The 14,756-nt window shown below is 37.9% G+C and overlaps 1 protein-coding gene across 1 annotated transcript in view; it reads left to right on the top strand.

Moving 5' to 3' along the window:
• ddb1 (damage-specific DNA binding protein 1) overlaps nucleotides 1-14,756 on the top strand; it is an 80,721-nt gene that overhangs the window by 8,920 nt on the left and 57,045 nt on the right. Inside the window, exons 3-11 of the mRNA XM_073049295.1 lie at nucleotides 178-294; nucleotides 485-706; nucleotides 1,942-2,056; nucleotides 3,168-3,265; nucleotides 4,914-5,072; nucleotides 10,454-10,537; nucleotides 11,734-11,850; nucleotides 12,618-12,720; nucleotides 13,451-13,526. Of these exons, the coding sequence (XP_072905396.1) occupies nucleotides 178-294; nucleotides 485-706; nucleotides 1,942-2,056; nucleotides 3,168-3,265; nucleotides 4,914-5,072; nucleotides 10,454-10,537; nucleotides 11,734-11,850; nucleotides 12,618-12,720; nucleotides 13,451-13,526 (1,091 nt within the window). The remainder of the gene's footprint in view (nucleotides 1-177; nucleotides 295-484; nucleotides 707-1,941; nucleotides 2,057-3,167; nucleotides 3,266-4,913; nucleotides 5,073-10,453; nucleotides 10,538-11,733; nucleotides 11,851-12,617; nucleotides 12,721-13,450; nucleotides 13,527-14,756) is intronic.

The following is a 14,756-nucleotide window of genomic DNA, read 5'->3' as shown; positions in this document are numbered from 1 at the left end:
ATGAATTTTAAAGTGTATAGTTTCCTCTTGTTGTACATCTCTTAGTACTCACTGCTTAGATAGTAATGGAATCTGTGCAGATTTTCTGCTCCCTTAAATGAAGAATGTCTATTTTGTTCACATATTAGTGAAGAGAATATATAATAGGGAGACAATTTTCTTTCTGCCTTCAAACAGGGAGAAGGTAAGGATCTGCTTTTCATCCTGACTGCAAAATACAATGCCTGCATTCTGGAATATAAACAGAATGGAGAAAACATTGATATTATCACAAGGGCCCATGGAAATGTACAGGTAAATTGAATTTTCTATTCAACAGTCAATTAGTTAGAGCATATATGACATTTGTAATTGATGACCTTTTAATCTGAACTTTCTGGATCATTATTGTATTTTAATAATCCACTTTAGCAGCCATTGCACAATTTAACATCTGGTTCTCAGTCTATAAATGATATAAACATACCTTTTGTGTTGTTTTCAGGATCGTATTGGCCGCCCTTCTGAGACAGGAATAATAGGTATTGTGGACCCTGAGTGTCGCATGATAGGTCTCAGACTATATGATGGGCTCTTCAAGGTGATCCCTTTAGATAGAGACAACAAAGAGTTGAAGGCGTTTAATATCCGCCTGGAAGAGCTCCATGTAATTGATGTGAAGTTTCTGTATGGCTGTCAGGTCCCAACCATTTGCTTTGTCTATCAGGTAAGAAATCAGAATTTGATGTGACATAGAGATTCGGTAAGTTAGTTAGGAACCTGAACACAAAAGGAATGCTAGCATATGTGAGTAAATTTTTGTTATAATGATATAAGAAAGTTGTGAAAGCAAAAGCTTGCATGACATATAAATTGGCAATAAATATTCTTTCTTTGTGCCTATTAGTAATGGATTGGCTTTTGTGGTCATCTGCAAAGTAGCTGTTGCTAATGAAAACTATCCACAGATCCCTGTCAATCTGTAATCAAGCTTGGTGAGCAGCCTGCTACTTCTGATGGAGAGCAAATCAGAAAATATAAAGCATAATTTTCAGTCAGCATGTTAAATATTTTATCTTCCTGAAATAAAGATTAGACTGTAGGAGATTAAATGAGAGAAAAGTAAAAATAGTGTAAATGTCAGTATAATTTCCACATTATTTGTTGTTATTACAATCTAAGTGTTTACAACTAGCTTGTAAGGGCCAAAGAGATTAGTGCACTATTAAAATCCCATTTATCCCTGAAAGTAGAACATTAACATTTTGTTGTAATAATTGTTTGTAAATATTCTTGTCTGATCACTGATTTCTGAAAATTTACTGATCTCAGTAATCTGAGAAGCAGGGAGTCATTGAGAACAACTTCTAGTTTTCCATGGTTAATTGTGAAAGTGAGTACTTCTGTAGTAGCTCTAAATATTCACTTTGTGAAATTTACAGTTTTCTCATAACTGCAGCTGCAAACTTTATGACAATAAGGGAATCCTCAGCTTGGCCCCAACACAAGACTGCTCCTTAATTTAACTGGTTGATGGATGTACACTGATGGCTGATGGGGAAATAATGTCTTGTAGGTCCTGTAAGAGGTGCTGCCCTTGAGGTGAAGAATATATTTCCCACAGAATATAGTACTTTGCCTTCATTCAGTTTGACTTGTACTTGAGGTTTAAAGAAGAAATTTGATGCCAGTATCAGGTCCTTTTATGGCTTCTTCATTTTTTGGTTCAGTATCCCACTGTGCTTCATAAAAGATGAACAATATTCTCATCCAGTTGATCCAAATGGTACCCCAGTATTTCATTATGTAACCCCTGAGGTTACTCCTTCCCAATGTTGTTAAAAATTGTGATGTATAAGAATGAGAATGACCTTGTCCTCAGGCTTTGGAACATAATTATTGGGGATATGCCAACTTGTTGCTGCATTGTAAGCTTCCACTTTAAGTTGTTCTCTTTTTTAGGATCCTCAGGGCCGCCACGTAAAGACATATGAAGTATCTTTGAGAGAAAAGGAATTTAACAAGGGACCCTGGAAGCAGGAAAATGTGGAAGCTGAAGCGTCAATGGTCATTGCAGGTAGGTATCTCTTTTTTAAAAAATAAAGCAGTGATGAGTTATTTGTGCTAACCACTGATATCTAGGAGACTTTGAAATAAAAATTAGTGTGGTTATTTGGTAGTGTGGTGAATCAATTGGGGACAACTGCAAAAAAGGGTACTATCATTTTTCATAGTGTTCTCAGCAAATTGTACAGACAGCCTAGTCAATCACAAATGATGTAGCAAAGTTTATTTTCAGTTTCAACTAAACTTAATATGCTTTTTCATAATTGTCACTAGATGTGACCCTACATCAGCATTTTGTGTGTGTTGCTATGGGGTGGTAGTCCTGGTTGATTTTTTTTTCTTGATCAGTTAGTTAGAACAGCTATTTTAGCCAGGCTAAGATGGAGAAATGCAAATGATTGGGATGAAATATGAAATTCTTCTGAATTATAGGCATATTAAGTTGTAAAGTGTTTTCACCTTCAAAGCTGTTGGCAACTTTTATAATCAAAAGTAGCTCTTGTTAACACTTTGCACTTTGATTTGGGTTCATGTTTTACTCTAGAGCAGGGGTTCCCAACCTGGGGTCCATGGACCCCTTTGCTTAATGGAATTGAAAAAGGCATAAAAAAGGTTGGGAACCCCAGCTCTAGAGAATCAAGCTCATAAATCAAGGTTGATTCCTTAGTTCATGACTGAAGTATCTGCTATCTGTTGAAAGCGATAAGAAACTTAAGCCATGGGCTGCTTTCTGAGGTAGATGCAAAAGGTACCCATGCACTATTTGAGTTCTGCCCAGAGTTCTGACTAGTATTTATCAAGTCTTCAAGGTTATGAATGCTTGTTTTTTGTGAAAGTTAACTGCTGTTGTGTTTCTTGCAATGGAACTGAATTTAAAATGTATCAAGTGCAGAAGAGATCCTGAAAGGGATGTGAAAAATGTAATATAAATGCATCTTTCTTTCTTTTTTCAATTTCTTCATTTCAAAGCCAAAGGCTGTTTAATTTTCTTTAAAAGCTGATTATCCTTCATTACCAGGATCCCTTAGAGGTTAAGCTAAACCAGATTATTTTTAACAGAAGTAAAGTGCAAAGTACAGTTGCATAGAGTTATAATTGGCATAGATGTGATTTTTGTTCAGTTCCAGAGCCATTTGGAGGAGCACTGATCATAGGTCAGGAATCCATCACATACCACAATGGAGACAAATATCTGGCGATTGCACCTCCAGCTATCAAGGTAGGAAGTTATAGAAATTTACATGAAGCAGTGGAAGACCTTTGGAAACGTGTTTGGAGTCTTTGATTTCTTAAGCATGGCTGAATTTATCTTATGCACTCTGTTTCCAGTTTTCATTAGAATTGTACATTTGTTATTTCTTAAACATTTAAAAAAAACTCAGTGGAAAAGAGGATAGTTTTCTGGCTGACTTTTCATTTTAGCAAAGTTATTTGGCATCAATATTTATTGTTACTTGCATAACATGTGTTATTTGGAGATTTTGAGCTTCATCTCTATTTTTAATTCCTCCATGGCCATGTCATGAAGAAAGGCTATATGATTTACAATGTTAACTAAAATGGAACATGATTCAGTGATGGCAGACTTGTCATTTGTTTATTAGTCCATTTCAATCCTGAACAAGTCAACATAGCTTTTATGGCAGTGCATGGTTTATGTTGTGGGGTTATTTCTAATACTAAGCCTTTGAGTTTTCAATTGCTAGTTTATTCATAGTACAGTTAACTTTGTTAGAACATTATAGTTTCAAGGCTCTCTGAAAAGATTTGATTATATCACCTATCTTGACTTTCAATTCAATATTAAATTTTCATTGTTTGACATCCCTTGTTTGACTTTCTGCCCAAGTGAATGTACGTAGAAGAACCTGTGGTACCAGTGAAAGTAAAAGTACTGCTCTTTACTTATGCTTCACTAGCAACATTTGAAACTAACTATTTGATAATTAATCTGAGTTTCTGATTTTTTGCTGAGCACACTTTAGCTGTAAAACCAACAAAATCACATGGACATGGTCATTGATTGTAAAGTACTTTGAGGTCAGGAAATGTTTCCAAGAAATTTAAGTTCTATTTTCTTGAAAAGCAGGAGAGTTTTGAGAACAAATGCTGGGTTTGGAGGTAAAATTAAAATAACTGATATTAAAAACATTTCAGAAATCTGATTTTGAGGGACTTCACGTAGCAATTTATGTCATATCCAGTTGTGATAAAGACACCATATGTCTTGAGTATTACCAGGTATTAGGAGTATGCATTTAATATGCTCATTGTTCTGCCTTGCTAATCTATAGTTGTGTCTTACATTACCTGAAAAAGAAGAATCCACAACACATAGAAGTTTTTATAAATTATGATATAAATGTTATGTTTGATATTAGTTTAATATTTTGACTTTGGATAAGGAACTTAAGACACTTAAATGTAATAAATTGTAATTGTTGATATGTTCTTAATGTTTTTAAATTATGCAAAACATACCTCTTAAATTCTGCAGGTTGTATCAGAGAGGATTTTGAACTTCAAGAAACTAGGGTGATGTACTTGAGTTGCAAATTTCTGTTCAGTGGGACTGTTGAGAACAATTTAAAGTTTTGGGATGAGCAGAAGAAGGGTTGTGCATAACTAGTGAAAAGCAAAAAAAAACACCTGTAGGCCCTGGAAATCAAAAATAAAAGCAATCTTAATTTAGATTAATCATTACATTATCGAGGCAATAACATAGCTGTCACTATTTCCCTTTAGTTAAAAGCTGTTGAATTATAACTGGAAATGAATAGCTGCTAATAAATCTAGTTTCTTAAAAGAAAGTCATGACTTTTGAATGCAAATACATTTAATTATCTTTTTTTTCTCTTTCTTGTCAGCAAAGCACAATTGTTTGCCATAATCGTGTGGATCCCAATGGTTCACGCTACCTGTTGGGAGATATGGAGGGACGTTTGTTTATGCTGTTACTGGAGAGGGAGGAACAAATGGATGGGAACATCACTGTCAAAGATCTTCGAGTTGAACTCCTGGGAGAGGTTAGCAATATGGAGCTGCCTTTTTTTTAATGAATATCTGATTTTATCAAATTCTAATTACTGATGGCAGTATTAGCCATTTCGCATATTCGTGTGAGATTTTTCCATTAACAAAGAAAACTATTTCATAATAAATGGGTTAACATTTGCATTGTGTGTTATTTTGGCCACATTCTTTCAGAATGAATAATTTCAAGTTACTCCATGTTATTCTCTGTCATACCATCTTCTTCCACTTGTTTTACCTATCCATGTTATTTTGGAGATTATTTGGCTCTGTTTTACCACTTTTCTATCTAGGCATGCCTCATCCAGTAGTTTGATAGGTTGCAGTCTCACCTTTCATCAAGATCACTTTTATCAGGGATAGCTGAGAGCTCAGTACTGTTCATTTGGCTCCCCTGTATCACTTTGGAAAGCTGATAAAAACGTAGCTCTGTGTCACGGTTTGAGTCAGATTGAGCCTTCATCCACCCGGCAAAATGAATTTCTATCCTAATGGTCCGTGATCCAGTAGGGTTGGTCGGTACCATCTGAAGGGAATAATGCTCAGTGATTTTTGGCAAGGTATACATCTCTAGAGTTAGACAATATGTGATAGCACTGCACCAGTGGTAGTTTTGTGTGCTATCATGCATTTTAAAACACTACCCTAAAATAAGCGTTTCTGAAAAGTGGCTAATGTAAAGTACAACATATATATTCAACCTAGTGGTATTTGGTCATCAGTGATCCCTCAACATTGAAATTTGCCACAATGATAGCTGAGTTCAAGCACTTTTCATCAAATGTTGTTATAAAATTCTACATTGAAAACTATGTCATTGGTGGCACTCACAGTACAATGCCCAATTTCAGTAGAGTGAATCATTTCATTTTTAGAAAAATATTTGTTGTTTATTTTGGAAAAGTCAGTAGAAACCCTAGGACACATATAATCACATGGATTTGTCGAGAATTTATTCAGGAATTCAAATAAGTAATCACTTTTTGTATATATTCCATGTTAACATCAGTACAGCAGAAAATGTTACCCCACCCCCCCAAAGGTAAAAAAAAAAACCCTTATTTGGAGAGATTTCTGGAGTTTTGTCAATGTCATGTTGTTTTCCATATTGTATCAAATCAAAACAATCTTAAGCTTTTGTTATAGCATATAGAATTAGAATACAATAATTCAAATGTGGGGTTCCACATGGTCATAACCTAAGCTCCATTTGGTTGTAAAATGAATATATTTAATCAAAGACAGCTTTCCCTACTTTGTTTTCCATACTTTCATAACCTATTAATAATCATAATAATTTTCCAAGTCTTCCACATCTTCATCTGAACTTTCCACACTCTCTGAGGTGGATGCCTGGTTCTCACAGTCTGCCAGTCTACACATGTCAGTACACCTAAGGCCATTTGCAACACACATACATCTTGGGAGTGAACATTTTTTTGGACAGTTACAGGCCAGTAGATCCAGGACGGCATTGGTTGCTGGCTGGCCTTCCATCCAGTGCACCACCAACTGTTCAGCTTCCTCTTCTCTCTCCATCTTCCATCCTCTGCCAACAGGGTTTGGCACTTGTGGGTCCTTCTTCTAACATCTTCTCCATATATGGCTCACAGTGCATATTTTGTTAAGTAGTCCTTGCATGGTGGGAGTTGATGACCTTCTATTTCACCATTTTTGGCACAGAAAAGGTGATACCTGAGCTCATTGACCTTGGTGGTCGATGCTTTTGGGGCATACAGGAGACATGTAAATGCCTCCAGTTTGTCCATCAATTCTGGGAAGAGGTTCCATTCCTGACCCAACTCTAAGAATGTGTCCTGAGTTTCCCTGTTGCTGGTCAGAAGTTTTAGGGCACTTGTCTTCCTTTTGCCTGCAAAAGCGCTTACAGTGTCACATCCTGTATATGCGTGCAACCTGATGAGAGCCCTACAAACCTCTGTGCCAACATTGGCAGCAACCTTCCTGATGTCTACAAGCCTTGTGCGGGTTCTAGTGCCACATTTCTGGAACAATGGGGCCTCAATCTTGTCACAAAAAGCTAAAAACATGATAGAGACATCTGTGTCTTCTGAGCATATCACTATAATTTGGTATCCCTCTCTTGTGGCATGGGCAGCATGGAGAAGTAGGCGGCCATCTGCTTCTTGTTGACACTGAAGAGCTGACACCTCCTCACTGTCTTGAGATGTGATTCTGTAACATTTGTCATTCACAGCTGCATACAGAATCTTCTCCTGTAGCTTTGCTCTGTACTCTGCCTTCCTCCATTCATGGACTATTAAGCTAATGAGACTTTTTGTTACTGACTTTGGTCAGGAAGCTCCTCCACTGCCTCACCATCTGTGAGCCTGTGATACCTTGCAACTCATGACCAGTCTCTTCACCCCATAGAGATCTTTCACTATTCTTGATAGAGTTCTCCTTGTATATATTGAACACAACATCTATTCTGCTACTCTGACTGCCTTCCCTCAGAGCCAAACCCAGAATTGTTTTGGCAACATCTCTGAAAGTAATTTGATCACCTTTCACTCTTTGGACCAAGTTCATTCCATCAACCACTGTAGCAGAGTTTCCTGGGAGTTGCTCTTCTACTGCTACATTTTTCTGCAAGGTTGTGGCTAAAGTAGCTTTATTTGTCTTTCTCAGCAATCCTTCTGGTGTGGACAGGGCCCAGAGCAATGGTTCAAGGGGATGAGAAAGGATATCCTCCATACGTAGACAGCGCCCTTGTGCCATCATTATGATGCGTCCAAACAAAAACCTGTCTGCTTTCAAGATGATCGCCCTCCCATTTGATTTCATTTCTCTCCTCTTACACATATCACTGAATGTTTTCAGCTTGTTGGTTTTCATTGGGTCATGGAATTTCTTTGCTGGTGGGTCTTCCTCTAGTCTCTCATCCTTGAAGGTTGCATAGCATTGCTCACCAATCTCATATGCCTTCATCAGGTCGGAGGCAATATCCTTGGCTGCCTTTGCCGTAGAGATGCTAATGAGGTCCTGCTTCTCTGCAAGTGGGTTGACCCTTTCATGTATGAGGCTAACCACTGCTGAAACTGCTTCCTTATCTTTCTGGATTCTTGGCCGCTGTAGCTCCGCATGACAAAGCTCTGATTTGTTGCCTTGCACCATCTCCCTTAACCGTCCCAGGAATGCACTGCAGTGCTCAGCTGTTATGTAGTAACGCTTGATCACTCCAGCACTCAGGCTGAACCGTGATGTGCCTCCAGGAGGCTGTGTCTTTCTTCACTGTGGCTTCAATAGCCTGGTCCACAGGGATCTGCCCAAAGGGGTTGTTACTTGACAGCTGCACTGAGAATTGGCCTGTCTTGAAGGTCTCATACAAGGATGTTCATCATCTGAGCAAAGTAAGGAGACAGGTACCTGGCATAATTCATCTTATCATAGGCAAAGCACCATGGAATAATGGTTCTTATAGCATGGAGGTGCAACTCCCAGTCCCCCTCACGAGAGACGCGCAGAAGTCCAAGTACTATGTTCTCCACCGTATCAATGTATGATATCCAGAATGCGGATAGCTCTCCATAGTTGTGACAGATGTTCCAAAAAGTCTGTCCACAGGGTTATCAGCTCAGCTAAGAGTGGACTTTGCAGCAGATTGTTCAACTTCTGTTGGTTCAAGTCACTGGCCATGTTGTTTTCATGGTCTAAGAATGATTTGAAGAAGCTACCACTGCTGCAATGCTATCACATATTTTCCAGCACTAGGGGTGTATACCTTGCCAAAAATCACTATAAGAATTATTCTCCCCAGATGGTACCAGTGGCCCAAATTTCAGGTCCTGGCTCACGGACTGTAAGTTTTATAGGAAATTGGTATTTTGGTAATGGTATGTGTTTTGTTATAATGTAGTTATAAAAACTTAGTCATCTTTGAGGCTATGTAGCAGTAAATCCATCATAACAGCAATGAGTGAATGTAGAACATTTTGTGCTGTAGCATTTGTTGTCACAGTGACCAAGCCACTGGAGAAGTTGTAGATTCAGTGGTGATCTACCTACCTCTGGAAAAGTGGTAGATATATCTACCACCTGTCTTGTGATAGTTATAATAGTAGATGCCCATGACAGGCAGACATTCTCTTGTAGAATCCCCCAGAGTCAAATACATCATTCTGTTATACTGTTAAGAACAATGATAATTGCAGATGAAACTGGTCCAAAGACACCAATTACTTCAATATTTTATTGTACAAATGGTACCATTGAAGTACACATTAACAATGGGAACATATTGCAACTGACAAGATACCTCTAAATGTTTAAACACCTTTGCTGGAACAAAGTAAATTACATGGATGGTCTAAAAGTTACTGAGCTCTGAAAACCCAGATAATGTTGTGAAGGCAGACTCTCTGGGGGCGTAAGTACTTCAGTTGTTGATGAGTAAATGTCCCTATAACAGAGTTTGAAGTGCTAAATGATAGAATAACTTAGCTGGTGCATGAAGATGGTTATCAAGAATTACAGCAAGATCTGGTCTTGATCAGTGAGGGCACTGAGTATGGGATTTGGAATATTAAGTACGCGGTGTTAGTAAGGTTGTATTTGGGATTTTGTTCACCATTCTATAAGAAAGATACCATTAAGCTGGACAGAGTACAGTGAAGATTCATGAGGAAGTTGCCAGGTGTCAAGGAACTGAGATATAGAGAGATTTTGAATAGGCTAGGACTTTATTCATTGGGGCACAGGAGAGTGAAGGGTGCTATTATAGAACTGCATGAGCAACATAAAAAGGATGAACGTATTCAGTTTTTTCCCAGGGTTGTGGAACCAGGAACTAGAGACCATGGATTTAAGGTGAGACAGGAAAGACTTAATAGGAGCCTAAGGGGCAACTACTTGGAAATGGAATGAGTTGGGAGAATTAATTGAGACGTGTACAATAGTAACATTTAAAAGGCACTTGGACAGGTACACAGATAAGAAAGGTTTAGAGAGATGTGGGTCAATGGACAAATGGGATTAGCTTGCATCGGCTTCTTGGCCGGCATGGACCAGTTTGTTCGAAGGGCCTGTTTCCATGCAGCATGATTTTATGGTGCATCTGAGTCCATCTTACATCCTGTCAGTTTACAAACCATATCTCTTCCTCTGAGCCATCAGCCTGGGCCCTGTATTATTTGTTTATCTTACCAATCCTTTTAATTTAAAAACTCATTAATGATTGTAGTTTACATTTCAACATGTTTTTTTGGAAGCTGGATTCTTGTTTGTAGTAATGCCTGCTGCCCCATTCCATAGTCCCTGAAAAAATGCCCCATTTTTGACAATTCCCGAATAGAATTTGGGTACCGTATGATGTGAAAATGTTACTAATGTTCTAAATCCCTGTTGTCCTCCACAGACATCAATTGCAGAATGTTTGACATACTTGGATAACGGAGTTGTATTTGTTGGGTCTCGTCTTGGAGACTCACAACTTGTAAAGGTGAGAACTTTAATCATTATGGCATAGTTAGACTGTCTTAATTGTGAGTATTTTAAACAAATGACACCTTTAACTTGGTTTGTGCCATTGAACCATTTACTGTGGACAATTTCCCATTCCTTGTCCCTCTCATGTTATCTCCATCACCTCCCTCTGGTGCTCCCCCACCCCCCACCATTCTTCTTTCTTCCATGGCCTTCTGTCTCTTTCACCAATCAACTTCTTAGCTCTTTGCTTCACCCCTCCACCTCCCAGCTTCACCTATCACCTGGTGTTTCTCGCTCTCCCTCCCCCCACCTTTCAAATCTATTCCTTAATTCTTTTTCTCCAGTCCTGCTGAAGGGTTTCACCCTGAAACATTGTCTGTACTTTTTTCCATTGATGCTGCCTGGCCTGCTGAGTTCCTCCAGCATTTTGTGTGTGTTGCTCTGGATTTCCAGCATCTCCTGTTTGTACTGTAGCATTCAGTAGTTTTCTTATTGCATTGAGTTGTTGTTGTTGAGAATCCAAATGATTTAAATGACACTATTTCACTTTACAAATGTAAATTAGAAGAATCAAGGTTGAGGCTACCTTCTGCTCTCTTGAGATTGATATGGGATGGGGAAGGGAAAATTTTCATAACTGGTAACATGATTATTTGAAGTAAACAATACATAATCCAGTTTGTGAATCTACGTTGTAAATGAGATGTAATACATACAAGTTCTTCTTTTGTAATGTTCTTTTCCACTCATTTGTATTTTTATTTTTGTTCTCTTCTGGAACTCTGTGCTGGAAATATTAGCACCTGAGGTTGGCTGCTAGATATATTTGGTACTGACTTATGATTGGCCATCTGATATCACTTTCCTCCTTGTGAATACTCTTCTGACCTTCTGGTACTTGCTCATTGAAGAGCTGAGGCTGTAGGAAAAATGTTAGGATAGAATTATCTATATAGTAAAACGTTTCTCATTTTATTTCCGGGCGAGACGATTCAGTGCATTGCATGTTTAAGTGTTTTAGTTAATTTAGAGAAAATGCATAGACTCAGGTCGTGTGAGAAGCATCAGAAAATAAAACTGTTTTGTTAGATTATTCATTCTTTTGCTTCACTCTTATCTGAATTCTTGAATGCCATCTATTTGGGTAACTACTTAGGGAGAATAATATTAATAAAACATTTATTTTCAAATCTGTTGCTTTTGTTTTAGCTAAATGTGGATAGCAATGAACAGGGGTCATATGTTGCTGGTATGGAAACCTTTACCAACTTGGGTCCAATTGTGGACATGTGTGTAGTAGATCTGGAACGACAAGGTCAAGGCCAGGTACGTTGAAGGGCTTCTTCCTTAATTTCTTTAATGTTATCCATGGTCTGTAAATATCAGTCTTGTGCTCTGACGAAGAGATGGCTGATTTTTCTGTTGCTTATCACTACTTCCAGTGATCCTGTTTCAAACAACACTTGATGGCATTCAGAAACAATGTGTATTAATGTTGAGAGTCTTTCATATGATTATGTCCATTTGTACAGTGATTTTGCAAGCTTGAAGCTCAGGAAGATCCACTCCATGCTCTTGACATTTTGCAGCATTACTGTCACGAAGATCTCATCTTCAACATCTTGGTGGTTACCATTTACCAGAACTCAACTGGAGCAACAACATGAATACTGTGGTCACAAATCAAGTTGTGACTGAGTATTCTGTCAAGTTTGACATAATTTGGAGTATCTGAAGCCTTTGCAAGGCACAAGTTAGAATGGAGTGGGATGCATTTTTTGATGCTTAGATGAGCATGGCTCCAATAGTATTTAAGAAGCCCAGATACAACATTAACCACCTCAAGTATTCATTCCCTCCACTACTTCTACTGCTACACAGTAGCTGTTATGTATAAAACCTAAAATATTTTTTGTTTTAAAACTTGGCTGTTTGAAGATTTATTCATTGGTTAAGAGAGTGACAAAATTTCATCCAGCAAGAATACACCTGAAGTAGACGTTTCCTGCTGCCTTTTAAAGCTGATGCACTGTCACAGGGATTTGCAGTTTTGAGTTTGTTAATGATTACATCATCTTTCTTTGTTAATGCAGCTGGTTACTTGTTCGGGAGCATTTAAAGAAGGGTCATTAAGAATAATTCGAAATGGAATTGGGATTCATGAACATGCTAGCATTGATCTTCCTGGTATTAAGGGTATGTAGTTCAAAAATTAAAAAGAAAATCTCATAATAAATAAATGTTAGGCAGCTTTACTGAGGCTGGGCACCTATTTTTAAATTCTTTATCAATGCTACAATTTTCTGCAGGTGCATGTAATTTGTAAAGTTATTTTAAATCCGTTTTATTCGCTTTGGTACTTTTAGCTTTGCCACAACATAGAGAACATTTGCCCTCAGCCACTGGCAGGTGGTTTTGATTAACTCTGATCAATTGGTGGTAAGGCTCAAATGGAAATGAACTTTTTAGAGATTTGGTGATGAATAACCTTGAAGTTGCATGCCTTTGTCATAGTTTGTATAAAGCTGTAAAATTCTTACAGTCTTGCACAGAGGAAATTTATTGAAATGACAGAAGTCACTGGAACTGTGCAATAGCTAAAGTGAGTAAACTGAAAGGTTGGGGAGAAAATTAGGGAAAACAGAATTTATGCCCTGCGTAATTTTGCACAAGTATATTTGTGCAATTTATGATGTTGGGATAACACGTATTGCTGCATTATTGAAGGTTTTACCCTTCAGATCAGATACTTGGTCAGATCTGCCTATAGTATTAAAAAAAAAGATCGATGTGTCCTCCCTCTCACCCATTTGTAGGATTTTGCTATGTTTGTAATGGTGCTTGATTTGCCTTGAATATTTGTGAGCTGCTTTAAAATGTTAATGAGATATCATAATTAATTATGTCTGTTTTTGTCCTTTCTCAGGTCTGTGGCCATTGCGTTCTGATTCCACTCGTGATACAGATGATATGTTGGTACTCTCATTTGTTGGACAGACACGGTAAGAAGTTGCTTACTTTGGACATTGAATGTTGCTTTCAGTATTTTTAGTGTTTATCGAGTAATTGAATTTCTGACAATAGTTGAAAAACTGATCTGTATTTTCTGCTTAAAAAAATTAAATGTTTCATGCTGAATATTTCAGTGCCATATTAGGCTTGAGCACTTTAATATTTTGTGGTTTCCATTCAATCAATTATATTTGTTCTATTTTCCAAGGCACTTACACCTTCAGATGGTACACTATTTTCTCAGTATTTTTCAAGTGATATCTACCTGAGATTAGCTTACTGTCCAGGAATCATGAATCAAAGTTTAATGTTGCCTTTTGGTCTGTCTGATATGAAACCACAACACATAGTACACATCCTTTGTATGCCTTTGACAGTGGATTTAGTATTGATGTCCCCTAACAGTCTTTTCAGTGCAAACTAGTGTCAAACAATTCATTGACCTCGGACTATTCTCAGTATTACTTGCTGCAGTACCTCCCCACACCTTCACCACATTTCTTGTTGGAATGGACATTATCAACAGGATGTGGAAAACTATTCAACCTACAGTATGTCATCTCTACTTCACATTACTCTATTTGAATGACAAAGGTTACATGCTCAATATCTGTATTTGTAGTTTCGAAGTTAGGCTCTGAGTTACTGTAGATTCATTCACTTCAGTGTGTGTAAGAATGAGTCTTGCACAAAACAAAAAACTTGTACCACTACTACCACTACGTTGATTCAGGCCTAGGGGGCTGGTGTTGGGCAACTTGTACCAACCTGTCCCCATTGATGATGAATGTTCGCAAGAAGCCTTTGGAAAACAGTTCTCTTCCCATATATTGAGGGGCCCTTTCAGTGAAGTTAGATGTTGATGTTGAAATTTATTCTTGCCTTCAGTATGCCAGTGGAGCCTTTGGCTGTCTGAGAAAAAGTGTGTTTGAAGATCAAGTGTTCAAACTTAGGACAAGTGTTATGATTGGAGCATAATAAAGCCTATTGTAATTGGCAGAAGGATCATGCCATCTCCCAAACTGCCCATCAGACATCTCAACCCACAAAAATAAAGTGTATGCCAGTCATGAGGAACCACCTGAGAGGAAGAACTGATTAACTATAAAAGTTCTTAGATCTGATTTGATTACCACAGGTTGTAGAATTTGTCACACACTCATTTGAAGAAGGGGAATTGATGCCATTGTGCCATATTCATTGAGGCTATTGAGTACACT

This window comes from Hemitrygon akajei, chromosome 6, assembly GCF_048418815.1.
Source record: "Hemitrygon akajei chromosome 6, sHemAka1.3, whole genome shotgun sequence".
NCBI classification, from domain to species: domain Eukaryota; kingdom Metazoa; phylum Chordata; class Chondrichthyes; order Myliobatiformes; family Dasyatidae; genus Hemitrygon; species Hemitrygon akajei.
Note: the sequence above shows the minus strand (reverse complement) of the source record. Positions and strands in the feature narration are given on the sequence as shown.